This window comes from Dromiciops gliroides, chromosome 4 (genome assembly GCF_019393635.1).
Source record: "Dromiciops gliroides isolate mDroGli1 chromosome 4, mDroGli1.pri, whole genome shotgun sequence".
NCBI lineage: Eukaryota > Metazoa > Chordata > Mammalia > Microbiotheria > Microbiotheriidae > Dromiciops > Dromiciops gliroides.
This window is the reverse complement of record NC_057864.1, coordinates 184484150-184511683: the sequence shown is the minus strand read 5'-3', so window position 1 is coordinate 184511683 and position 27534 is coordinate 184484150. Positions and strand designations below refer to the sequence as shown.

The 27534-nt window shown below is 48.4% G+C and overlaps 1 protein-coding gene across 7 annotated transcripts; it reads right to left on the bottom strand.

The window, feature by feature from the left end:
* Positions 1–3007: 3007 nt before the first annotated feature.
* On the bottom strand, positions 3008–26579 carry CACNB1 (calcium voltage-gated channel auxiliary subunit beta 1). Of its 7 annotated transcripts, XM_044004532.1 has the most exons (15): positions 26295–26579; positions 22767–22853; positions 18636–18755; positions 18312–18434; positions 17690–17826; positions 16045–16121; positions 15302–15456; positions 14046–14126; positions 12308–12366; positions 11988–12097; positions 11042–11193; positions 9086–9181; positions 7857–8138; positions 5839–5848; positions 3008–5532 (listed from the first exon to the last, which is right to left on the bottom strand). In XM_044004532.1, the coding sequence occupies exons 1-15, from the start codon at positions 26376–26378 to the stop codon at positions 5063–5065; spliced, it is 2043 nt and encodes a 680-aa protein (XP_043860467.1). In that variant the 5' UTR covers positions 26379–26579; the 3' UTR covers positions 3008–5062. The 7 variants fall into 7 exon arrangements, with proteins under 7 accessions (XP_043860467.1, XP_043860462.1, XP_043860460.1 ...); XM_044004527.1 differs by lacking the exon at positions 5839–5848 and having other exon boundaries at positions 3009–5536; positions 7953–8138; positions 26295–26576; XM_044004525.1 differs by lacking the exon at positions 5839–5848 and having other exon boundaries at positions 3009–5536; positions 7953–8138; positions 22767–22856; positions 26295–26575.
* Positions 26580–27534: the final 955 nt, after the last annotated feature.

The following is a 27534-nucleotide window of genomic DNA, read 5'->3' as shown; positions in this document are numbered from 1 at the left end:
CTCAGGCTTCGGAGGAACCCAACTGTACCAAAGTCACATCATTGTTGAATGATCATTCCATGACATGGTTAAGTGAACTTCCTTTGTTAACTATCATATTAGTGAATTTATCATTTCATTATAACCTAGGATTTGAACTAACAGAGCAGCCCAAGCCGTTCCATCTTGTCTTCGTCCTTACTCCTCTTCAGCCTTTTTTCATCACCATTGAGCCCCCATCTCTCTACTGAATCTCATTCGTCACTCTTGCTTGCTTTTTTCTCACTTTCCTCTCTTTTCATATTTGACCCCAATAGTTAACCAGCTCAACTGTACACTGTCATCTACCCTTGAATTCCCTGCCCTCCTGGCTGTGTCACCAGTCACGGCTTTGCCAAAATCCAAACCTCCACCAATTGCCTTAAAAAAAAAAGTCTTAGTGGCAGCTCAGTGGCACAGTGGATAAAGCACTGGCCCTGGATTCAGGAAGACCTGAGTTCAAATCCTGCCTCAGACACTTGACACTAAGTAGCTGTATGACCCTGGGCTTAACCCTCATTGCCCTGAAAAAAAAAACAAAACAACAATAACAATGACAAAAAACAAAATCCAAACCTCAGTTGCCCCCACTATTTGCCTTCTCTATAACTGATTGAGCACAAGTGTTGACAAGGTCCATTATAATGTATAATGGCTAAAAAAGATGGCTGGCTATCTTTTTATTCCTCCTTAATTAACTTTCTTTCACACTCTCTCCAATGGCTACTCTAAATCTTCTTTTCTTTCTGCAAGGTCCCTATACCTCATTCCCTTCTCCCTCAGAAGAGTACTTCATCTCCCTTATTGAGAAAATAGAGACCAATGATGTAAGCTCCTTCTTCCTATGCCTTGGCTTCTCTTCTTTCCTTCTTCGCTTCAGTCTATGAGAAAGGGGAGGCGCTTCTTGCCAAGATGAGCCCCTTCTACCTGTGTCCTTGATTCCAAACTGTCCTGTCTCAACCAGGACCATATTGCTCCCTCATCCTCTCCTCTCCCAACTCTCCTAATCCAATGGCTCCTTTCCTGATGTCTACCAACACATCCAGATCTCCTACATCCTCAAAAAAAAATCTTTTTGATACCATCATCCTACATCTCTTCTCCATCTCACAGCTGAAGTTCTAGAATGGGCTTTCTACACTGAACTTTATTTCCTCACTCACCATTCACTTTTCTCTCCTATCCCCTGCAGTCTACCTTCCGACCTCAACACTCACCCAACACTGATCTCTCTAAAGTTATCAATGCTCTCTTAACTGTTATGCCCAGTCTTTCTCCTCCTTGACCTCTGCAGCTTTTGATACCAACTCCTGCAGGATACTCTTTTCCCTTGGCTTCCATGATGTGTTCTCTGTTCTCTTTTGGTTTTCTCTTCCTTGTCTGACCATGCCTCCTTAGTCTTTGTGGGATTATAATCCATTTCCCATTCACTAAACATGTGTCCTACAATGCTCTATCTCTTCTCTCCCTCTACACTTTCCCTTTTGGTGGTCTCATTCTCTCTTGTGGATTCAATTATTTTCTCCATACAGGTGACTTCCAAATCTACATTATCTAGCCCTAAACGTTCTTCCAAACTTACATGGCTGCTATCCTGGTCCAGGCCCTCATCACCCTTGCCTGGACTGTTGCAATGTACTCTTAATTGGCTTTCTCGTTTCCAGTCTTTCCCCTTTGTTTATCGTCAATAAAAATTTAGTAAGCCCCTATCATGTCACACACTGTGCCATCATTCTCCATACAGCTGCTAAACTAGTATTACTAAAACATGTCTTTGTCATTCTCCAGCTCAAACATCTTCAATGGCTCCCTATTACCTTTAGGATTAAAATGAAAATTAATCAGCCTGGCATTTAGAGCCCTTCAAAGTCTGGCTCCCATCTACCTCTCCAGACATTTCACGTTATTCTCCTTCATATATTCTCTCCAGTTCAACTAGCCTGCTAATTATCCCTCAAACATTCCATCTCCTAATTCTGTGCCTCTTTACAGGCTTTCCTCCATATGGGGGATAGCAACTCCTGCATCATCTCTTAGAATCCCTAGCTTCTTTTAAGGCTCAGCTCAGGCACTAGATCCTCCATGCAGCCCTTCCTTCATGCTGTTTGTTAGTTGTTAGTGGTCTCACCCTTCTGAAATTACTTCTCTGTGTACACATTGGGTCCCCGCTCCCAGTAGAACGTAAACTCCCTTGGTACAGTGACTATTTTTCTTTCTATTCCCCACGCTCAACAGAGAAAAGCCCATGTCAGAAGAATGAATTGACCAGACACCCAACCCTATAGAGAGACTTGGGAGTAGAGAGGAGAATGCATGTGTTGGGGGCTGGGGAGAAAGGAGGGCAAGGGTAGGGGAGGTCCTGTGGAAACAGGTGTCCAAAGCTTCCATCACCTGCACATCTCATCAGCTGTGGGCAGTTAGGCAGGGGCTGACTGGGGAACCTGTCATCTCTGGTCTATTAGGTCTGTCATAGGATGGGGTGTCCCCATGATATTTCCAAACAATATAAAATCTGACCAAGCACCCAGGTGGGCTTCCTAGAAGCACTCATAGCCAGATTTGAGCTCTTTTCCCCCAAACAGTATTTTACTACTTGGGGGGGGGAGATAAGAGGAAGATGCCGTTTTGTCGGTCTGTGAGGGATGGCAGTGGTCAAGAATTTGGATGCAAGGCAGACAGCTCCGCAGAGGGAGCAGCCAAGATCCAATTGTTTCCAGGAAGAAAAAAAACAGAGCACCATTTCCAAGATTGTAAAGGCTGTGTCTGGTCCCTTCTGTGTGTGGCAGTCACCCTGCCCCACCCCCCCCCCAATTGTTTTTCCTCTCCCTGTGCCCACAGACTTGGGAGAAGAGTAGGGAGCTGAGGCAAAGGGAGCCCACTCAGGCCTAGTCAGTTTCTGTGCTTCTTGGATGAGACAAACCTTGGGGAAATAAGAGTTGCACAACGGTATGCAAATGAGGTGACTTTCTCTTTGAGTCAACAGCTCTGGCACTTTTTATTCATAGCTCCCACCCCTCCCCCTGCCGACTGTGGTCCCACACACCCCCTCCCTCTCCCATGCATGTCAGCTCACGAGTATGTCCATGCACGCACCTGCTCCCACATGCATGGTGGTGAAAAAGGACCAGGCTTGGGGAAAGGGCAGGGGGTTGGGGGGGCAGGAGTGGGGGTTGTTTGTGTTTTTTAATATATATCTGGCAAAATATTCAACCAAGAGATGGGAGGGAAAGACATCTAGGAGAGACAGACGCTTAGGAGGAGGGATGGAGAGAGGGGGGAGAGGCTGGGCAGTGGTGTCTTCCAACGGGTGAGTTGAAGCTATGTCCCCACCTACCCCCTCCCAAGTGAGTGAGGGGTTGGGGGTGAAGTTGGCACAGGAGGTGGTGAGACAGGCATGATGGCGCCCATCCCTGAGGCAGGCAGGGCCCAGACCTCATTGGCACAAATGGTTCTCTTCCCCGGAGAGAGCTGGGGGGGTATTACAAACACCAAGTCAAGATGACAACCCTACGTGGGATGAGAGGATGGTGGTCTCACTGAGGCCTGGTGCCTCTCCTCAGAGCATTGGGGACTTGGAGATGGAGTTAATAACACAAGAGGTGTAGACACAGCAGCAGCGAGCAGGGGCTCCAAAGGGAGAAGCTGAGGTCAGTATGGGGCAATGCCCATAGGGTGAGGGCACTGCCCCAATGCCAGCCAAGGCCTTGGCCTCTTTCCTTGCTAAGCCTGGGCCAGGGAAATAGGGCTGGTCTCCAGGGCAGGAATAGGAAAAACAGTTTTTTGGTTTCCAGAAGAGACAGGGAACAGCCTACCATGAGTACCATACCACAGAGGCATAGAGTTAGGGGTGTGGGGAGGAGAGACTCCCTTGTTTAGGCTTGGCAAGAGTCAAGTGTACTGGCAATTGAAGCGAAGGTCATGGGAGAGGGGACAGAGGCTGAAGCATGGGGGTGGACAGATGGGCCCCAAGAAAGGGGGAGGTCCCCATCTTCCTCCTCCCTCAAGTGTTTGAGGCACTGGGCCAAGACCCCACCCCGCTTTGGGATCTGTGATCCTGTGATCATGAACTTGATGCTGGTTACTCACTCACACCCAGAACCCCTCCCCACCAACATGAATGAGACAGAGCTGCAAGCTCTGTCCTTTACCCCTAAACTCCTAACAAAGCTGCCAAGAAACTGGAGAATGAGGAGGGATCTGGGTCTAGGGTTCTAGGGAGGAGATAGATCTTCATGGAAAGAATGTTCTGTGCATTTCTCAATACAGGAAGAACCCTTCTTCTTCTTCTCCTCCCTTCCCAGCTCCCCAAGAGTAGGCAAGTGGGGGAGGGGCCAACTCTATTAGGATTTTCACTTATGACCTGGGGCTGAAAGGGTTAAGGAACTTTGGGGAGAAAACACCCTAAAGAGAAGAAGGTAAACAGCCCAGAGAAGGGCACTTACCTCAGTCCCTCAGGCAACCTATCTGCACCCCTCAGCAGGAAAATACTCTGCACGTGGGTGTTAAAGCCCTCCCCCCTCCCCCTACTTCCCAGGAGGTGAGATCATATCCCACAAGAGTGAGCAAAGGCATCCAAAAAGGGCGGGACTATCTCCCTAGAAGTGAGACACCCACCCACAGAAGGGTCATTCCCCCCTTAGGGAGTGAGATCACACCCCACAGAGTAGTTGGAGAATACTCTATACCTATGCTCTTCTAAAAAAGAGTGAAGTAAAGGCATCCCAAAGGGGTGAGATATCCCCTCGGAGGAGTGAGAGATTCCCCTAGAGGTGAGGTAACCTCCCACAAGAGGGTGAGGTACTGCCCCCAGTGGTGAGATAACCTCCTCAGGGGTGAGGATAATGCCACCTGGCCCCTCCAGGTGAGATACCCTCCCCCTAGAGGGAAAGCTATTGCTCCTTAGGTGAGGTGACTCCCTATGTGAGGGTGACATAATGCCCCCAGGAGACGAGACACCCCGCTCTTCTAGCTCCCCAGGTTGGCTGGTATTTGCCCTCTTTCCTTACCCTAAAACCTGTCTCCTCCCTGCCCCTGCCCTCCAACCTCAGCGATTATAAACACCCCTGCCCCAGCCCTCTAGCTCATTCTTGTTCCGGCCCACCATAGCCCCACCCCCTTCTGGACAATACTGGGGTTTGGCAGGACCCCGGGGTGTAGCCCGATTTCGGTTGTCAGGCAGCTCTTCATCTTCTTCATCTTCCTCCTCCCATGAACCATGTCGGGCAGGTGGAGAGCTGCCCCCAGCAGGGTCTCCTGGCCCAGGGCCCTCAGAGGGATCAGTCTCCATGTCAACACAAGAGTCCCCCAGCTCAATGTAGGCAGAGTTACGGTTGCCTGAGGCATCAGCATCAAAAGTGTCCTGGCGGGACAGTGCCCGAAGAGTGCCTGCCCGGCCTGGAGGATGATTGCCGGTGTGGAGGCCCGGGGTCTGGCCCAGCTCACCCTGGTACTCATGTAAGCTGGCTCGCTCTCCCACTGCCCGCTCAGGTGGTTGGTCCCCAGGCACACGGTACGCTCCCTGGTTAGCAGCAAGGCAGCACACACCATGCAGAACAGACAAGAGGTAAGAAAAACACAAAAGCAGGGGAAAGTTAGAGTTAAAGCACTCAGACTGGCAGAGGGGCGCCCCACCAAGGCTCCCACCTGCAGGGATAGAGTGGTGACTGGGTTGAAGAAGACAGGTCTCCCTTAAGGGATTCTCCAGGAAAGGCTGGGCACATCTGCTTGGCACTGGCTCATTGGCTGGCAATGGATTCAGTTAAGAGGACATTCTATACTCCTCAAGGATAGGATGTCCTAGTTAAGACTGGCTAGGCAAACGCCCAAGATTCTAGACCTTGGGCAGTGTTTAGGGCTATTCCTAGGGATTTGCCCCTTTAGCCAGATGGTAAAGGTGGGGGGGATACCCAACCTGGGTTTCTATCATTGATGAGATGTTTATAATTGTTCATCAACGTCAAAATAAAATATGTGAATTCATAGGCATGAATAAATAGGCAGTGAGCTGGTAACATCAAGCTTGGTTACCATGAAGAATCATTAATGCTCTTAGCTACCCAGCATTAATGTCGCATTTATGTTAATAATCGTTAAAAAAAAATCTCATTAGAATCACCACTCATTAATACTTAGTTGGGGTTAATAATTGCTCCAGTTAGGGTGACTAATTGCTCCATCTTTACAACTACAGTCTAATGAGCTACTTAGTTAGAAATAGATGTTTCCCCTTAAAGGACCCCTGGGGCCACAAGTTCCCTTCTACTAGGCCCCAAATCACATTCCCAACAACCCCCCACCGCCATCACAGAGCCCACATGCAAATTCACATGCATTCACATGCTAAGATTAAGGGTCACAAGTTAATACTAAAGCCAACCCCACCCAAGGATCTCGAAGCATGAAGTTGGGAAGGTTCTGCTACTTTTTCCCCATTTGGAAAGGAATGAAGATCAGGTGCTCAGGCACCCAGAATTCTGTTGACATAGAGGTGTTGTGCGGTGTCTAAGAAGAGATATAGCCCTAACAAGGGGATCTGTTGGAAGGATTCCATAGAGGGGTGGCTTTCATACTCTGAATTCTCAGGAAAGCTGGAGGTGAGGGATACAACCAATGGGAGAAAGGGATGGTGTAGAATCAATTCATGGAATTCATCAATTCAGGGAGCCCAAGGTCCCTCTGTTGCAAGGGTTCTTAACTGTTTTGTGTCATAGACTCCCTTGGGCAGTCTGTTGGAGCCTATGGACCTTTGGTGTTTTTAAATAATTGAAGGAAATGCTAAATTTCACTTATAGCTTATTGGAAATAAAAATGCATCCCTCCCCCCCTTCAAGTTCAGAGACATCTTGAAATCTATCCATGGAAGCCTTGGGGATCTATAGACTCCAGGTTAAGAACTCCTGCTCAGGGCAGCTAGGTGGTGCAGTGGATAGAGCACTGGCCCTGGATTCAGGAGTACCTGAGTTCAAATCCGACCTCAGACACTTAACACTTACTAGCTGTGTGACCCTGGGCAAGTCACTTAATTGCCTTACCAAAAAAAAAAAAAGAAAAGAAAGAACTCCTGCTCTGCACAGTGGATAAAGCACTTTCCCTGGAGACAGGAGGATCTGAGTTCAAATCCTGCCTCAGACACTTGACACTTACTAGCTGTGTGACCGTGGGCAAGTCACTTAACCCTCACTGTCCCGCCAAAAAACAACAACAACAACAAAAATCTCCTGCTCTGTTGTGTCTCTGAGGATCCTAATGTATGGTCTCTCTGGGTCCTGGGGGCCCCCTGCGGAAGACTATTTCTATTTAATGTCTCTCAGAAGTGTCTTTCCAATGAGATTCCTGCCTGAAGGCTTCCTCTACTTGGTAGTGGTGCCAGAGGGTGGAATTGGGCATCCAAATCAAATCACATTCCCACTCTGGGACTCAATGCCCTCCTCCACAAGGTGAGAGCCAGGGATATAGTGGAATAGACAGTGGATCTGAAGTCAGAGAGAGCCTGTATTTGAATCTCATCTCTGTTACTCATTTCCTCTGATAAGATGTCATTGGAACTTGGGTTCCTCATTGGCTTGGATGAAAGGATCTCTAAAGTCCTTTCCAAGTCTAAACCTGAGGATTCCATGAACTTTGGTCCTTTTCTGACTTTGGAACTAAGGATGGGTACCAAGGTCAGGAATAGAGCCTAGCAATTAGCTTACTTGGTAGGCCATGACTAAACAAAGACCACAAAGACAACAGCAGCTGCTTCCCACTTTTTTACAAAATAAAATTCTCCCTGCCCCGATGTCCGCTGCTGCTGCTGCTGGAATGGGTGGGTGGTCGGGCAACGATGCCCACTAGAAAGCATGCTCTTGCAGTGGGGACGCAGCAGTGCTGGGTTGGGAGGCCTCCTGCCCACCCCAGAAGCTGAGATTGCGCTTGAGGGAGGTGAGCACCTGTACCTGGAGGTTGGAGACTGGGGCAGGGCTGGCGGCCAGGGCTGCAGTGGCCATGGTACGGTTGAGCAGTGGGTTGGGTGGTGTGCTACTAGGCGGGTGGGTAGCTTTCCAGTAGGCCTCCAGGTACTCTGCCAGGTGCTCACAGGCATCCTCCAATTGGTTCTCATCCAGGATGATGTCAAACATTTCCTGTAGAGGAGAGGAAGAGATGGCCATGGTCAGCAGGGAGTGGAACCAAGGAGGAAAGAGCTTAGAAACAGTGCTAGTGCAAACCCATTACTTTACAGGTGAAGGAACTAAGGCTCCCAGAAGTCAAATAACTTTCCTAAGATCACACAGAGAATAAATAACACATCTCAGATTGGAGTCCAAGCCCTTCTCCAAAGTTAACGATCTTTGCACTATATCATCTTGGTGTGACCAAAGGATTGGGCATGGTGGGAAAAGGTTGAGAAGGGGGGAACAAGAGAAGGGAAAAGGACAAAGAAGAAGAGCCATTGTGAGACCAGAGGGAGAAACCCAAGTGAGCATCTACTGACTATTCTGAGCTAGAAGAGGCATCCTGTGCCCATCGACAAGTCATTATTAAGTGCCTACTGTATGCCAGAGACTAAGCTAATCTCTGGGGATATAATGAAAAGCAAAAAACAGTCCTTGCCTTCAAGGAGCTTACAATCTAATAGGAAAGAAAACAAACTGTGTACAAACAAGAGAGATACAAGATAAATTGGAAACAATCTCAAAGGGAAGGCATTGGTTTTAAAGACAACCAGGAAGGGCAGCTAGGTGGCACAGTGGATAAAACACCGGCCCTAGATGCAGGAGGACCTGAGTTCAAATCCAGCCTCAGACACTTGACACTTACTAGCTGTGTCTCCGTGGGCAAGTCACTTAACCCTCATTGCCCCGCAGAAAAAACAAAACAAAAGAAATAAAGACCACCAGCAAAGGTTTCTTGCAGAAGGTAGACCCATTGTCAGTCTAATTGGTACCCACCCCCAAAGGATATCAAAATACTTTGCATATCTGGGCTTCTGTCACCACCTAGAAAGACTAATCTTCTATCTAAACTACTACCTCCTATCTATTCCTTCCACTGGTTAAGGGAAGGAGGAGGGGATAGAAGTTATACTCACAGGTGGGCATTGTGCCAACTTTTCTGATGCTGCTATCTGAACATTGAGGTGTTTGGACTGAGACTTTCCTCGGGACTTAATGAGGCGCTGGAGTACCTGTATTTGGGAATTGGAGGAAAGTAGGGAAAGAAAAATAAGAGGTGAGGAAGGCCATAGGGGAGGAAGTCCCTTGGGGGGGGGGGAATAGGAATACCAGGTACTTGGGAAAGAGGCCAGAAGTAGGACAAGAGAAGGGTGGGAGAAAGGAATAAATGCTATTTATATCACACCTACTATGTGCCAGACACTATGTTAAGTGCTTAGAAATAGTACTTATCGGGGCAACTAGGTGGTGCAGTGGATAGAGCATCAGCCCTGGATTCAGAAGTACCTGAGTTCAAATCCGGCCTCAGACACTTGACACTTACTAGCTGTGTGACCCTGGGCAAGTCACTTAACCCCCATTGCCCCACCAAAAAAAAAAAAAAAAAGAAGTTGCAGGATCTTTTGGTCAACTGACCTAGAGTCTCATATCAATCTTCCTCAGGAAGCTTTTGCTTGGGATTAAATTAATTAATTAGCTCCTCCTACTGTGGCTGTGACCCCCTTCCCTGTGGTATTCTCCATGGCAATGAGAAACAGCAAGGTCCTCATGTTCTCGTGATGATGACACCTTCAAGGATTGCAGGATGTAATTAAGCTGCCTTCTCACTTTTTCTTTTTCAGGCTGAAGCACCCACCTCCTCTAATATTGATTTACAGCGTTCACTCTCCACCTCTCCCCCTTTTCCTTGGTCAGCCATTTTGAACTCAATTCCATAATTATGAATCATCTACTGTGTGCAAAACACTGTGCTAGGCTCTGGGAGAGATACAAAGATCAGAAAAGACAATATTCCTGTTCTTGTGGGGCTGACAGGTTAACAGAAGACTATGACGCACACATCTACCACTGTGTCAAAATCTTTCTGAGAAGTGGAGGGAAAAATAGGGGGTAAAGGCAATGTCTGAAGTTCATTCTCATATGAATTGATTCAAAGAAGGAAAAATACACAACCGAATTTGGTGAGAAATCTATTTAACCCAACAAGGAAGTAAAAAGGGGTAGGAGTTATAAGAGGGAGGGAAGATTGGTAGTGGATCTCTACCTTCCTCCTAGAAAGGAATATTATTATTTTGCAGGATATATTGTTTTAAGATAACCATTTGCTAGAAACTTTTCTGTTTTTTGATCGATTGACAACTTGAATAAAATAAAAGTTAAAAAAAAATTACAGCTTGATCTAATTCTGTTATCTTTGAAATGTAAATCTTACAAGCATAGCTTTGAAATGTTAATCTTTGCCTTTCCTTTTTGGATTGATTGTATCTTCCTTTTTCTCAGATATAACTAGAAACAATATAAACTAGGGGAAATTTTTTATTTTCTTTTCATTGGCCATCTTTGGAAACCCTGAGTCCATGCTCTGAGGATATAAAATATAGATTCTTAATTTTTTCCAAAATTCCCCCTAAGACAACAAACAGGAACAGACAAAAGAGTTGATGGGGGAACTAAACCAGCATTCCTCTTCCCTTCCCTCTTTTTTTTTTTTCTAGTGAGGCAATTGGGGTTAAGTGACTTGCCCAGGGTCACACAGCTAGTAAGTGTTAAATGTCTGAGGCCAGATTTGAACTCAGGTACTCCTGATTCCAGGGCCAGTGCTCTATCCACTGCGCCACCTAGCTGCCCCCTTCCCTTCCCTCTTTACTGAAAGCCAAACAAAAGATAAATACATTGAGGGTGGGATGGAAAGCAGACAACAAGAAGGACATCCCAAGTGTTAGTTGAGTGTGAGACACTGGGATGGAGAAGGGAGGGGAGACCAAGATGTCTCTGTCCCTAAAATCTCTCATCTGCCTTAGCTCTGGCTAGGGGCAGGTCTAGGAATTATACAGGATGACCCGAGAGTGGAGCTGGGATGAGGGGGAGCACACCTTGGGGGAGGTAATCTTGATGTAAACGATGATAGGGGCCAAAGACGTCTTGGCCAGCTGGGCTGGGTGGTTGATGGTATCAGCATCCAAGGCAACCAGCTGCAGGGTCCTGGCCAGCTCAAAGATCCTTTCAATCTCACTCTGTACCTCAGCTGAGAGATAAGGGAGACCATAAAAGGAAGGTTAAAGGGTACACACAGGGACTGGGTAAGGAGACATGGATGGTGGGAAAGGGAATCACAGACTTGGAGTGATTTATGGTTTACAAAACTCTTTTCCCAAAACAACCCTGTGAAAGGTGATGTAATTATATATAATTAATAATATATGATGTTATAAATATAGCTATATATATTTTGTAGATGAGGAAACTCAGGTTCAAAGAAACTAAATAACTGGCCCATAGTATATGAGCCTTGACATGAATCCTCAAACTCAATTCTGACTTCAACCCCAGGGCTCTTGCGGATATGCCTCGGTGCAGTAATGGTATACAAAGATTATAGAAGACATACAGACGATGGAGGAAGATCATAGAATCTGGGGATGTGGATATGGAGAATGAGGGTGGGGGGTAGGGGAGACAGACAGACAGACAGACAGACAGACAGACTTGGGGAAGGGGACCAGGGATTGTACAGTGAGAAGCACAAAGATTAAGATCAAATGAAAGTGGCCAAACACTGGATGCTGGAAGGAAGCTGCAATATAGATGAAGAGGGGTAAGCCATTAATCCACCTTAGAAAAAGTGGGTTGGGTAGCAAAGCTGGCACCTAAGGTATTAGAAGCAGGTAGAAAGCCATTATGTTGGAGGGACATTGGGGGAAACAAGATCCACCGCCAATACTGACTGCAAGCCCTGTTCTGTTGCTGTTCTGACCGAATCCTTCTGGATCCTGCTGTCTATATCAGTCAGACCACCCTACCCCGCCCCCCCCCCCTTACCCAGACTGGATCGAGTGTTGGAGCGCTCAACAATGATGTGTTTGCTAGGGTTGTTGAGGACAGAACGTTTGGCAAGAGAGATGTCGGCTGTTACCCGAGTGATGGAGATCCTGGGGGCAGGGATGGAGGAAATGGTCAGTCATTTGCCCTCCTTTCGGTTCCTTCCTCCCCTTTCCCAAATTTTAGGTCCTTCCACCAAACTTCTCTTCCCCTGGTTCACCTTCCATTCCTGGTTACTCAGCAGTCATAACCTTCCCCAAGAGTCAGCCAAAGACCAGGTTGGTCTTTGAGGATAGGGAAAAAAACACCCAGGGTCTCACCTGCCATCAAACCGATGCTTCAAGAAATCAAATAAAGCCTTCTGCATCATATCTGTGACCTAGGGAAGGAGAGGAAATAGGAACAAGGGCAACTAAAGGGAAAGAGAGGATTTGACCTTCAGCTCTGGCTCTTTCTCCTGCCTGGCTTCTGACAATTCTTAGGAAGGATTGATGGGGCAGCTATGTGGCACAGTGGATAGAGCACCGGCCCTGGATTCAGGAGGACCTGAGTTCAAATCCGGCCTCAGACACTTAACACTTACTAGCTGTGTGACTCTGGGGAAGTCTCTTAACCCCAATTGCCTCACCAAAAAAAAAAAAAAAAAAAAGATTGACACCCAGGGCAGCTAGGTGGTGCAGTGTATAAAGCACTGGCCCTGGATTCAGGAGGACCCGAGTTCAAATGCGACCTCAGACACTTGACACTAGCTGTGTGACCTTGGGCAAGTCACTTAACCCTCACTCCCCGCCCCCCAAAAAAAAAAACAAAATTAAAAAAAAAGGATTGACACCCATTTGAAAAAATGTTCCAAATCATTAATGATTAGAAAAATGAAAACTAAAGCAACTCACAGGTTCCACATCAGATTGGCAAAGATGATAAACGTGTAAAATGACAAAGTGGGAGGGGCTGCAGGAAAACTAGGCATATTAAACATACCGTTAGTAGAGCTATGAATTGGTCCAATCATTCTGGAAAGCAAATTGGAACAATTCCCTCAAACTCACTAAATTCTGCATACCCTCTGACCTAGCCATACTATTAATTAGGCTTATAGTCTAAAAGGATCAAAGAAAAAAGAAATGGGCTCATATGTACAAAAATATTTATAGCAGCTTTTTTTTTGTAAGGGCAAAGAACCAAAAACTGGGGAATGGTTCAACAAATCATGGCAGAAGGAAGTAGCAGAATACTATTTTATTCTACTATTACATAGTAATAACACATAGTAAATATCGAATACAATTGTATTTATAATACATGGTCAAAAAGGATGGTTTCATAGCTTTTTTAATTGTTGTTCAGTCATGTCTGACTCTTCAGGACCCCATTTAGGGTTTTCTTGATAAAGGACTGGTTTGCTATTTCTTTCTCCAGCTCATTTTACAAATGAGGGAACTGAGGCAAATAGGGGTAAGTGACTTGCCCAGGGTCACACAGCTAGTCAGTGTCTGAGGCCAGATTTGAATGCAGGAATATGAGCCTTCCTGGCTTCAAACTCAGCACTCTATCTACTGCACCTAGCTGCCCTCAGAAAAACTTGGGAAGACATATAAATTGATTTAAAGTGAACAGGTCAGGAGGACAATTTGTACAGTTACAATACTGTTAAGACAAACAAATTTAAAAAGACTTAAGAACTTTGATCAATGCAACGATCAGTCACATTTTTAGAGAACTGAAAATGACAAGGGAAGACAGACTCAAGATATAGACCAGGCCAATACACAAATTTGTTTTGCTTAACTATGCATATTTGTTACAAGGATTTGGCTTTTCTTTTTTCAATTAGGGAGACAGAAGTGAGAAAAAAAATTAATGTTTGTTAATTGAATTTTTTTTAAAAAGTCTGCAACTCCTGCGTCAAAGCGGTAAGTATCAGGTGATAAGGGGATCCTCCATCCGGTCTTTCCTGAGGTCCCATCTGTGGGATCTCATAGGGAAGTCCATCTCTCTATTATAGAGCTCCAACTTCCAGTATCCTGGTTTAAAGTCCAGGAAAGAGGGGACACTCACCTCATAACCCTTGAGTGATGGTCCCACCAGGATAATGGGCCTCATGGAAGGTACCACATCATAAGGGGGGACATGTTCCGCCTAAGGAAAAGGAAAGGCCCTATGGTGGGGGGCAGCATTAGCCCCTTCTCCACCATCCTTGGGCCCCACCCCACAGTGATCCTTCCCTTTCCTACTTCCATCCCTTGGTCCCAGGGCCCATACGTGGTGAAGAGAAGAGAAGGGAGGGAGGAGTGCCCATCCACTGGAATGGGTTGGGATGGAGGAGAGAATTGGGAAAGTGGGTATTAGGAGCCCCACCCACCTTGCTTTGTCCCACTGGGGGTGGGAGGAGACACAGAAAGCCATCTTACTTACCGATTTCTGCTTCTGTTTGGCTGGGTCCAGTGATTGCCAGCATGGGGTGGGAATAGGGAGGGGGAAAGGGAGGGGGTACCCAGGCACAGGGGGCAAAGGACAAGGAACCAGGGGAAACAGGAGGGTTGTAGAGAGCAGGGTGGATGAGAAGAAATAACAAGGCATGCGTGTTAGTGACAAGCAGCTGAGGGAGAGGGGCAGGGACCCCACATGAAGGCAAGGCCCTGCCTGCCACTGGCCCCCCGCCTGAGACCCAGCGAGTGGTGGAAGGATTCAGTATGCCCTACCACCAACTCCACTCCTTCTTCCCCAACCCGGGGCTCTGAGATGAAGATGAGGAAGAAGCAAATATTCCTATCCTTTTGGAATCCTGTTGGCTAGTGACCAGGCAAGGTCAACCCGTGTTCTCTGAAATGGGTCCCTGGGAAAATTTGGAATGTTTTATCTTCTCCTATGGGGGGGGTGGGGAGGAAGGGACTGGAACTGGCTAGTCTCATTGCTACAAAAAGTTTGGGGACTGAGGGAAGAGAGCTATGGACTGTCATTATCAGGGTCCCATCCTCTTAAGGGGGTAAAGGTTTTTCAAAGCATTCCATGCACAGAAATAAGGGTCCACGTGATTATTGGAATAACTCCTTAGACATAGCAGGTGTAGATGAGGATCTGAATTTGCTACACCCCCCTTTAGAGGCACCCTTCTCACACACCCCTTACTCCTTACCTCATACTTTCAAAGGACCAGGTTGGCTTAGTGTCTGGGCAGGGGCCCCTAGGAGTCAGATATGTCTCTTCCTCCTCCCACCCCCACCCCAAATCTCTATTTCCTACACCTTCCCGGTCTCTGCTACTCTCCACCAAAGGACCCAGGAATGAATACAGAGAATGAAGAGAAGGATTACCTTCTTAAAGAAGGGGATTCGCTTGCCATGGGGAGACGGGGTTGTTATACTGCTAACACTAGGCTTAGGGGAGCCGGGATGGTCACAGAATTCAGCTTCTTCCTCCTCTAATTCTAGGGGATCTAACTCAAAAGCTAAGTTAGTCATATCATTACCTGGGTCGGAGAAGGAGAGAGTGAGAGGGAGACGGAGACAGAGAGACAGAAGGAGAACGCAGGAGAAAGAAACACACCACACACACACACACACACACACACACACACACATACACACACACACAGAGAGAGATACAGAAGGTCATGGGTAGAACAGAATAGAAAACAGGGATGGGGAAAGGGGAAAAAAAGAGAAAGAAGAGGTGAATGAAAGGTGCTGAGGAGGATGAACATGGGGTTGGGTGAGGGTGAGAGAAATGGAGCCACCAAAGAAATGGGAGGAGAGACATGAAGGGGTAGGGAGGGGTGGCAGGCAATGGGGGTGGTGCTAATGTGCCCAGCCTGCTGAATCTCTTTACCCTTTAATGGAAAGGGAAGAACCTTAAGGGGATGATGTGAATGTTGGGGGCAGGGCCAAGGAGTAGAGGGTACTGGTTGGCCTCTCCATCATCTAGGTGCCAAAGGTTGGAGCAGGTATGAGGAGAAAGGGAACTATTATTATGGAGCTCCAGACTAAGATTCATCTCTCCAGGAAAGCTCCCTCCCTGTCACTCCCTGGTCCCCTGAGGAAGGGGAAGGCGCTCTTACCGCTGGCTGGTGGAGTGGGTCTTCGGGTGCCAGTCACGACATCTCCCAGACTGGAGCTGGAGTTGTCGCCCGATTTGCTGCAAGGGAAGAAAGATGAGGAGAACGAACTCATGAGCAAAGAATTCAGGGAACCATCTGTTAATAATAAATAATACAGGGATAGGGAATGGGATTGTGATTTCACTCATACAGGAAACTCTATCGATGCAGACTGGTGACTTCTGTGCTACTCATAGTCTGGGAGTTGCCCCAAACACTGAGAGGTTAAATGATTTGAGCCCAGGGTCACACAAACAGCATCTGGAAGTGGAGGGATCTGAACCTAGGGTTTCCTGACTTGAAGACCAGCTCTCTATGCACTACATCATGATTCTTCTTTTCAATGACAATAATAGGGCATTGATTAGAAAAGATTAGACAACTTAATAATGATAATAGATGAGATTCTAGGATGAGAAGAATGGAATAATCATTATTATTATGACAAGAATGAGAAGAAGAAAAGCTGATTTTGAGGTCTCTGGACTTGGGATTTCATTGATATACGATGGTCTATGAACTCCTGGGGGTCCCTGAGACCCTTTCACAGAGTCTACCAGGTCAAAACTATAATAATACTTAGATGTTATCTGCCTATTAGAATAGTCTTCCTTTTTCTAACTACATATTAGTGTAAGGCTGGATTTTCTTCCTATACTTGAACCAAAACAATGTATCTCAACACACTGAATGCAGAAGTAGATACAAAAATCTAGAGGTCTCAATTTATTAAGTTAGACACTGAAGAGATTTGAACAATATGTCATTTTTCTCAAATTTTTTTGTTTTGGAAGTTATTTTTCCTTAAAATATGTTATTTATGTTAATGTATAATGAGTTTACTATTTTCGATGAATTAATAAATACATTTAAAATATAATATATCACTTTTAATTTCTAGAGTAAAGGGGTCTTGAGACCAAAGAATTTCATTAACACTGGTGTAGGGAAGTCAGTTTGAAAACTACCTGATTTGGATCAGAAATTTGTAGCTTAAGGCCTTGGAGAATTGCCCGGGGCTCCAAGAAGTGAAGGGATTTCTGGGCAGGCAGTCACATGGCTAGCATGGATCAGAGGTTTCTGGCTCCCAAGGCCAACCCTCCAACTAGTAAGTCACTTTGCTTCTCTCATAGCTAATATATGGACCTTTATAGGTTACAAACTGATCTATATACATTATCTCATTCGACCCTTCTAACAGCCCTGTTAGGTAAACAATACTATTTTACAGATGAGGAAACAGACTTGGGAAACAGAGGTTGTGACTTGTCCAGGACATGCCACTACAAATATTAGAGGGAGCCTTGGTCTAGCCAGGTCCAGCTCTCTAGCCCCAGGACATCGTGCTATTCTTTCATTCTGCACCCCCTGGACCCCCAGCATCATCTTGGGCCACCATACACCTTGCTCTATATTTTGGACCTATGTGTCAGTGGTTAGTGCCAGACTATTCATGGAGTCTCCTAGACCTAATGCCCAGAGTACTCAGATAAAGTCAAAGCTTGGAATGAGCAATCATTGGGATACTACACTTGGGCCAAGCTAAGGGCCACAGGGATGCACAGCTACAGATGTACACACCCATTCTCCCCCCCCGGAAAAGTACCTGGAGCTAAGACGATTTTGACGCATCTTCTGTTCCTGTACCATCCGTAGGCTGTCCAGTTTGACAGGGCTGGGGATGAAGCCCACCTCACAGCCCTCCTTCACCAGGCGTCCTATCCACCAGTCATTGTTGTACTTCTGCCCATACAAGGGGAGAGAGGAAGGGGAGGCTGAGCCAAGAATTGGGAGTAGAGCTTGACCCAGAGCAGGAAGACACAACAGTCATTCCCCCCCCCCCCCCACACACACACACACAACATACGGACATTCCCTGCCTGCCACTCCTTCTCCCCTCTAGCTCATAAGAAACCCCTTCAGCTTCAGTAACACTGACCCACCTTAGTCTCAGAGGAGCTGCCCCTCAAATTGTATCCTCTAGTTTAACTCCATTTTGAATAACTCCCAAGAACCAATCCCTCCCCAAGTCCCACTTGATGGTCAGTCTGAGCTCACCCTGTAGATTTGCTGTCCAGAGCTCCTGCTTCTTTTTGCACCAATCTTCACCAATACCAGCATCTTATACACTGTCACTCTAGAGGGCCCTACCTTCTACATGTGACTACCCAGCCCTTGGGTCACTTTGTCCCACCTCATCTGTATGTCTCACTTTCTCTGGCTCCTACCTCCTTGATATGCAGGAAATCCTTGGGTTCAAAGGTGATGGCCATGCCCTGGACAGGCGCCTCATCCCCTCGAGATGGGTTGTAGCCCACATTTGTCCTCACTGCAAATGCCACTGGCTTGGTCTGGGCAAGAGTGAAGAAAGTATAACAAGCCAAGAGTGAACCCCCTCTTTCCTTGTACAGAACACACCACTCTTTGGAGGGAAGGTTTGAAACAGAGGAGGCTTAGATGGAAATTGAGGGTGGGTCAAGGAGAAGGTTAAGCCATCGGTGGGGATGGGAGCATAACAACAGAGACAACATATCTCCCATCCCTGAGCCTACCTTAGCTTTCTCGAGCTGTGCCAATGCCTGGCGCTCTGCCTCTTTCCTCAGGGCTTCCCTGTCCTCCTCCAGGGAGACATCTGAGTCTGAGGGCCGACTGGTATAGGACTCTGCTGAGCCCTGCAAGTGGAGGGGAGGGGCATCAGAGTAGTCTTTCCTCCTCCCCCAACTCAACAGGCCCAGCTCCACCCCAGTATCAGTTGCCCTGAGAGTGGGTAAGGGGACCAAGGACAACCCACACTAGAGATTCAAGAATGAGTTAGTTCCATGTAACACAAAAGAGGTTGGGAGGGCACTAGGAAATGAATGGGAACTGACTGCACATAGCAAGACAGTTGAGGATGGAAGGACAGCCTTCTGAGGATAACAGGAACACTGGGATGAGAGCGATAGAGTGAGGGAGGCCAAGAAGAAGGGAGGTAAAAAGGCCTTAGCAAGCCCTAGGGAGATGCTGAGGAAGAGTGGTCATGGTTAGGGTTGAATTCCCAAGGGAAGAAGGAAAGAGGCAGAGGAGACTTTGGACAGCATGAAGGAGATGCTGGGGAAGAGTGGGCGACAGGAGAGCAGAAGGGGGTCACTAAGGCAGCAACTGTGGAAACACTGGGGCAAAGGAACAGGGATTGGAATAGAGAATGGGGAGGAGGGGGGAGGTCAGGGTCACTGAGGGAAAGGGGTAGCCCTTGCCTAGACAAGATTAAGGTGAGGAACAGCTGTTCTGGGGGCCAAGGGAGGGGAAGGGAACTTGATAGGGACAAAGCTCAGGGAAGCCATGCCAACATGAATGTCACTGCAGTCTCCTAGCCCTCCCCCCTTTCCTGCATCACCCCCTCCAGTTGAGTCTGACTAATTCATATCACCCATGGCATCCCTGCCAGCCAACTGCGCTTGCCCAGACCTGGAATTGGGCTCACCACACTGCTAGAAATGGGTGCCCCAGCCTGGCATGGGGAACCTGGTTGCAACAGATGCCAAAAAACAAAAGTTAGACTGTTTCCTGTTTATTTGAGGGGCAGAATCAGACCTCTTCCCTGCTCCCCTCCTCCACCCTGCCACCACCACAATGACCAGACCCTCCTGCCCACTGAAGTCATCTTTCTGGTTGGCACTGTCAGGTGCCATCCCATAGGCCCAAGTGCCTTCTTTGAAGTTAATCAAATCACAGACTGGGTCTTCAATCATAGCCCCCAACCCCTTATTCAGCACTGTAAAGACACAAGGGCTTCCCAAAGAGGACCCACTGAAGAAGCAAGTCTGGAACAGATGTTAGTGACAGCTTCCCACCTATGAGAGGATTCCTTGCTTTCTGCCCTAGGGCCAAAGATGGAAAAAAACATTGAGCACTTCCAAGGATGCAGGAATGAGGGCACAGGGATGTTCAAACTAAGGTGTACCTGCCTTGGAAGCTGTGCCCAAGCTGTGCTCGGCATAAATCAGCATATTTTTCTGTACGTACCCATGATTATTTGACTTTCCATATATGTGGCTGAATGAATGTTTCTGTGTGTGCATGTGTGAGCACAATTGTGTATTATGAAAGAAGATGAGAGAGATTAAGATAGAGAAAGTGGGAAAGGAGGAGGGAGGGAAGGAAAAAGAGAAACACACACAGAGACACAAAGAGAGACAGAGGATGCTTGCAGCCTGTGTGTGCCTCTGACCGTGTGTGCCTGATTGTGGGTGTGTAAGTGAGGGGAGCAGTGAGGGTTGGTTATGTGCCCGCCAGTGAGGGGGTGTTTGAACAAGGCTGAGGTATGGTGCTGTGAAGGTGGTCAAAGCTAGAAGAAACCTTTTCTTAGTCTGCCGCAAAAAGCAGGAAGAGGGTCTACCTGCCCAAGATGACCCTTTGGCTCTTTCTGGGGATCTCTGGGAAGTGGAGTGAGGGGAGGGGAGAGTGGGAGTAAGGGAACTGGGAGGAAAGAGCCAAGCTGGTCCTAGAGAACAGGCCCAGGCTGTGACTCAACTTAAGTGATGGGTAGAATGGGTCCAGGCAGTGAAGGGATTGAAGAAAGGAGCAGGAAAAGAGAAGAAAAGGAAAGGAATAAAAAGACCCCCCCTCTCCTCTCATCCAGTCAATAAACTACTTAATCAACCCCTCCCACACAGACAGCAAAAGTGGAGGGAACTGGGTGAAGGGGGAAGACTAAGTATAGAAGACTGAGGAGGGGAAAGGCTAGACAAAAAGATGGGAAAGGGATAATTCCAGATACCCACCTTCACCCTCCCCCTTCCTGAACACCTCCCCTCCAGACTGGGCCTACTCAGGATGGGAGAAAGAGAGAAAAAAAAAGAGAACCAGAGATGAGGAGAGACCAGAGACACAGGAAGATACATTTAGAAACGGACAGACGGGAGGAAAGAAAATGGGAAGGCCAGGGTAAAAGGAGGTGCTCAAAGGAGACGGGCCATCCACACCAACCCCTCAGCTCCCTCTAAGCCCCTCTGAGGGGCTGCATGCACCCACACCCCCGTGCTCACCACCACGGCCTGTCTGGTCCGGCCGGGTGTCTCCATGTTGGCGCCCTCTATGCCCATCCCCAAGGGGTAGGCAGGGGCTGCCCTAGCTGCCCGATCCCCTCAGGGGGCTCAGGTTACAGGCAGAGTTGCTACACTTGCAAACTGCTGGGGTATATTTAGCCCAAAGACACAGCGGGAACTGGGCACCCTCTCCTACCACGAGTGGGGTCAGGGAATGGGGAGGAGCTAGAGAAACAGGGATAGGGTGTGGGGGGGGGGCGGAGGGTGGTTGGAGACAATCCTGACTCCCTCTGAGAGTTCTTTTTCTACCAAAAGGTGCAGCACTGGGCACAGTTTCATCTTTTTTTTTTTTTTAAGTGAGGCAATTGGGGTTAAGTGACTTGCCCAGGGTCACACAGCTAGTAAGTGTTAAGTGTCTGAGGCCGGATTTGAACTCAGGTAATCCTGACTCCAGGGCCGGTGCTCTATCCACTGTGCCACCTAGCTGCCCCTCACAGTTTCATCTTATATCCCAGCACCAGTCTATCTTTGCAGCAGGAGAATAGACCAACAAACGGACTTCCTCATTGTTAAGGGGATAGAAGACCCCGGAATGAAGGTTTACCTCCCAACCTATTCTCTCTGGTTGTTTCTGGGTCCACAATATGACAACTTGTTATAAAGGCAAGAGACTCAGACAAGAAGACTTTGCCTTAAACTGGAGTGAATCTCACTGCGCTCAAACCTCTCCTGGACTCAGGAGGAAGTGATCTCTGGAAGTATATCCAGTCTCTTCTCATCTGTTCCTTCCGGCCATTCACCCCCTCTCTGTTCTCCAGCAGCGCCCCGCCCCCCACCCCCCACCCCCAGCACCAGGAACTCTGCCATTGGAGCACCATCTATTCTGGGTACCAGGTCCTTGTCAAGATGCATGGTTGCCATGACAACTGCATCGCCTTTCTTACTGCTTCTCACTGGGGCCTGGGTTTGGTTGCTTGGGGTTGGGGGTGGAACAAAGTGGGGTGTGAGGAAGAGGAGCAGAGTGAAAAGGAGACCCATAAACAAGCTTTTCCAATGTTGCTCAATCACACCATAGCCAAAATCTCTGGTTGAAAGCCCTCTGCCTCCAATTTCACTGTCTCTTTTCCCTCTCAGCACTGCCTCCCCCTCCCCCTCCCCAATCAATCTCTCCTCAAAAAAGCAGTGTAGACAGATTTCCTCTTGCTATTTTCAGAACAGAGTTTTCCAGGGGGCCTATGTGTCCTGAGGATAAAGTCACCCCTTGTTCCCAGGGAGCCCTAATGATCTCACACCCTATTCCTACTCTCAGCCTAAGGAGGTGGAATCTGGAGGAAAACAGGTAGAGCTAAGAGCCTGTTCTATCTGAAGAAACCCCAGGTGTCCAGGGGTAGGTGTCAATGGAACTGACTCCAGGATGGGGGTTATAAGCCAGTGCCATGAATGTGACCCCAAGAGTTCAGACAAGTCAATAGTACACACCAAATGAAGACAGAAGTGTTGGGGGGTGGAGAGAAGCTCCCAGCCTAGTAGCAAACAGCATCTCTGGAAGCAGAAGCCTGGGGTCGGCAGCCCCACATCCCAATTCAAGCCAAAGTTCTCCGCCAAGACTCCCAGACCACTGCCCTCCACTCCCACCCCCTGCCCTCTTCCACTTACCTGGCGGACAAAGCTGTTAGATGTGGTGTCAGAGGAGGTGCTGCCATCTGAGCGTTTAAAGCGTCCCTTTCTTTTGCTATATTTGCCCTGCTAGTGGGGGGACAATAAGGGCAAAGTCAGAAGGGGGTCTCCTCACCTATCCCCCAAACCTGACCAAGATTTGTAACTATAGATGGAGTCTTTTCCTCCACTCCCCATCCCATATCCTTTTTCCCAGGTGGTATGGCCTGAGAGGGTCCCCCTTCTTCCCAAAGGCATGGACCAGGCCACAGCCATTTGCTGGTGTATGGAGGTGGGGCTGGGGGATGCTAATGAAATATAACACATTCCAGTTGGGGAGGTCAGGAGGAAGGAGTAGAGGAGCCACCCCAACTCCCCAGAGCTGAAGCCAGTGTCTGGTTAGCTGAAAAAAGCTAATTAAGATGCTGGGCAGACTTCAGCAGCATTTGGGAATATGGAAACTCTAGCCTGTGGTTATGGGGGAGTAAAGAGACTGAGGAGAGGGATCTCCCCCACAACTCCCCCCTTCAGTGGTAATGTCCTGTATTAGTGTCCCCAAGAGAAAGGAGGAATTGAAAACCCAGCATGTAGACTCGCCACCAGGCTCTTGGGGAAATCCTTTTGGATTTTCCCTTACCTCCCCAACTCTTCACCAGAACAGTGGCCCTTTCTCCCAGTTCCTCCTGGGGGCTAAGGGTTGGGAAGATGAGACTCAGATAGGAAGACTTTGGGAAAGAGGGAATTAGATCTAGAGTAATCCTTAAAGATGCAATAAGAGACTGAAGGGGTAAGGGGTGGGGGAGGACTAAGGGATCTGAATTAGGAAGAAGGCAGGGAATAGGGGGATACAGAAAGTTCCAACCATTACTAAAAAGCAATATCCCCTCCATACCCCCCATAAGAAGAGGAGGTAAGGGGCCACTGAAAAAGTAAACAAGCTAACTAGGGCTCTACCTCCATTGGTAGCCTATTTCCCCTCCCGTCCTCATTTGCCAGGCCCTCTATCTACTGGCAATGACAAGTCCTGTACAATCCCCTGCATCCCCAACACATATATCCTGGACTCACCTCCCTCCTTAAGGAAAAAATTCTCCACCCTATACTTCATGCCTTCTCACATACCACCTTTCCAAATCATTTTTCATTCCACCTTTCATGTAGCCCAATGTGTCATCATCTCTCATCTCATACAAAATGTCCCCTTTCCCCTTGGGCCTCTATCCAGATCTGGAAAACAGAACCCCTATAACACCCCTCAACACTACTCTGGAGGGGCCCCAGATGGCTCAGTTAGGGCCATCTTTCCCACCATCACACGCTCAGTGTATAGGACATGACCACTCTAGGTAGTAGAAGATTTCTTCTCCTTCCCAAAGTGGGACTAATCTAAAACCCTCCTCCTGACCTTCCTTTACACACAAACCCCACAAATGCCTCCCCTGTTTTGAAGTGGGTAAGGTAACAATGCTCTGGCCCCATGTTCCCCCAAAGAGTGGACGATACTATCCCATCTACAGTTGAACAGGTCATAAGGTCATACAAACTTAGCTGGAGTCAGGAAAATCTAGATTTGAATCCAACCTCAAACACAACTAGAGGTGTGACCCTGAACAAGACACTTAACCTCTCTGGCCTCAGTTTCTTCATGTGTAAAATAATGAAATTGGGCTCATTGCGCTTTAAGTCTATGATTCTATAACAACCTTAACCTCAGCATTTAAGGGGGGAGGGGACTAAAGTGTCAAGATAGCAAGTCCCAAGGAGGAGGGGAAGGGTAGGTATTTAGGGGGAAGGGACCATCTAAAGAAGTTCTGGGACTCAAAGTACTCCCCTACCACCAACAACCACCACCACTCCAGAGATCTTTCTCGAGGGATAAGCCTAGAAAGGGAGAGAGGTGGAAGGAGTCATACTCATATAGAGCTGGAAGGAACCTTAAAGAGTATCTAATCCTCCTTTCTCATGTTACAGATGAGGAAACTGAGGCCCAGAGAGGAAAACTGACTTGCCCAAGGTAACACAGTGAGTTAATGGGAGGGAGCCCTCACCTCCTCTGGACTTGTCCCCCACCCCCACCACAGGCGAAGGAAGCAGGGAGTGGCATGGAGAAAAGACAGGGGACAGCTGAGGAGAAGGCCCAAGCCAGCTGCCTCCTGGCTCCAAGGGGCCTGGGGTGGGAGGTGGGGGATATTTTTAGGTCTGACACCCATTGAGCCACATTCCCACAAAGTGCTTCCTGAAGGCCAACAGCAAAGGAGAGGTTAATGTTACCCCCCTCCCCTCAGTTTTAGGAGACTGGGGAACTGGGGAAAAAGCAATTATCACTGGATTCGGGGTTGAAATAGGGAAATTCCTAGTCCTGGTAGCTGCTCAGCTTCGTACTGCCCCCTTGTGCCCCACTGTCCAGACTATGGGTCTCCATCACACCAGGGAATGCCTCACTTTTGGGGGGAAACTTGCCTGCTAATGCATAGCAAAACTTAGGAAAAATGTATATGCATGTGTGCATGGTGGGGAGCATGCCAGAAGTACCCCCTGTCAGATGGTATTTTCTTCCTATCCTCCAGAATGGGTTGGCATTCACCCAACTTTCCAAAGTTTGGGGTGCCTTCTATGGCTCTAGGAAATTGTAATTTTGTATTGGGGTAATCTATGTGTGGGGCGTGGGGTGAAAGGTGGTGGAGGAAGACCCTTGGCCAAGGTTAGTAATGGGAAGACAAGAATAATCCCTAGTCAAGAGCTGAAATGGCCTGGTAGTGCTGATTGCTGCCCAAGGCATTGCCCAGGTTTGGGGCCTCCCATCACCCTGAGTGCCCGTCCCTTGGCAGCAACTTATTCACTAGTCTGCCCCTACCCTGCTTTAAAGCACCCTAGAGGATTAGTGCCCAGGCTGTGGTGTCCAGGTGACCCCATCCTCAGCCCTTAAACCAATGCCTCACCCAATACTGCTGCTGTCTTCAGAGCATCTTCTTCATCTCCCTGCTTGGTTCTCCCAGATGCTCCCAGAAAGCTACCTCCCTCCACACCAACTGCCTCTCCAGCCTCCCTTCCTATTCCCCCCACCCCCACCCCAAGCCAATCTCTTAGATTTATAAACCAGCCCATGGGGCCCCTATAGCAAGGACCCCTCCCCATACACACACACACACACACACACACACACACACACACACACACACAGCCGGTACTCAGAATGGTCAGAGCACGGGAGGAAGGAAGGTGAACAGCAGGGACCCTTGATACCAAGCCCTGTCTAAATTCCCACCTCTGCATTTATCTGCCTCAGTGCCAATCACCCATCAATCATTAACCCATCAGGTATGGGGAGGCAGCGAACTGCGGCCCCCCCAACCTTAGCTCCTTAGGGTTTAACTCCTTCTTCCCTGGCATCCTCTCTCGGGTTGGCCAGAGCTCCCGAGGTCTTTCAAAGAAGAGCTCCCTTTGGACCTTTCCCGGCTCTCTGCCTTCTTCCCCCACCAGCCTCCCCCATCTCTGCCAGCCAACCATCCCCCAGCCCCCATATCTCACCTGTAAACTGGGGTCGAAGACCTCCATCGGGATATCCTGGGTGGGTGGATAAGAGGCCCGAGACATACTGGTCTTTTGTACCATGGAGAGGCCCCCCCACCCCGCCCCAGCCCCAGCTTCAGTCTAGCCTAGCCCAGCCCAGCCCAGCCCAAACCGGCTCACTCACAGCTCATGGGAAAATCCAGTGGAGAGAAGAGACACCCAGCCTCCAGATGCCCCTTTCCCTCCCTCCCCTCCAACGCCTCCTACTTCTCCTCCGCCCCGGGAGCCTCAGCATCTCCCCCGCCCCAACCCAGCTTGCTCCTCCTTCCTGGGCCCTCCCCTTGACTCCCCCCTCCGCCCCCCCACCCCCAGCTCCTCTCCTAGACAATGAGCAGGCAGCCTGAGGCAGACACGCCCCTCTTGGCGCTAGTGGGGCTGAGCTATATAGATGAGGGCCCTTTGCCAATCTTCCCCCCCCACACACACCCCGCCCCCCATCCTGGCTGGGGATGATGGGGAGGGGGCAGGTGGAAAGGAGTTGAAGGCTGAGTCTAGAGATAGCCTCAGTGCATGTGTGTGTTGGTGTGTGTGTGTGTGCACCTCTTTCTCCTTTGGGGTCAGGGTAAGCCGAGGCTCATATCTGAGCATAATTAAAGGGGAATTTCAGATTTACTCTCCATCCGCAGCTCTACCTCCTAGCCCTCTACCCGCACCGCCCATCCTAGTGCTTTCTCCTGGACCCAGTTCCTCTTTTTAAGTTCCCATCTTTCTTATCTAGTCCTTATATTATAGACCCTTTCTGAGTGTTGGGAGGCATGTGGGGAGGCACCACCCCAAAATCTCTCAAGAGCCCAGATTTATAATCCAAAAATCTGAGTTCTAATTTTGTTCCTGCTCCTACCTGATAAATCGCTTCTCCTTTGGGCCTCAGTTTCCACAAATATAAAATGATGAAGTGAGTCTGCCCTGATTGCTGTGCCTGGAAGTGAGAGGTTTTGTTGGGTGTTCCCTTTGGAAGGATCTGAGGGTGAGGAAAGGCCCGGAAGTGGGGTTAAAAGGAGCAGGGGCTATAGCCTAGGGATGACTCTCAAGGGCAAACAGCAGGAGATTCCTGAAATCCAGGCATCTACTCATGCCTACTCAGCCAGTTTACATTCTATTAGGACTAAGTTGGAAAAGCAAAAGGGAAAGGACCAAAGTAGAGCAAGGTTCTCTTCAAGAGGGAGTAGAGGGCAAGAGACGAGAGATTGTAATTTGA

Coding starts and splice junctions, on each gene's coding strand:
- CACNB1 (XM_044004532.1), bottom strand. CDS start 26,378: ATGGTACAAAAGACCAGTATGTCTCGGGCCTCTTATCCACCCACCCAG. Junction 18,756..22,766: donor CTAACAGCTTTGTCCGCCAG/GTAAGTGGAAGA, acceptor CTCCACTTGCAG/GGCTCAGCAGAGTCCTATAC. Junction 17,827..18,311: donor ATTTCCTGCATATCAAGGAG/GTAGGAGCCAGA, acceptor TTGTATGGGCAG/AAGTACAACAATGACTGGTG.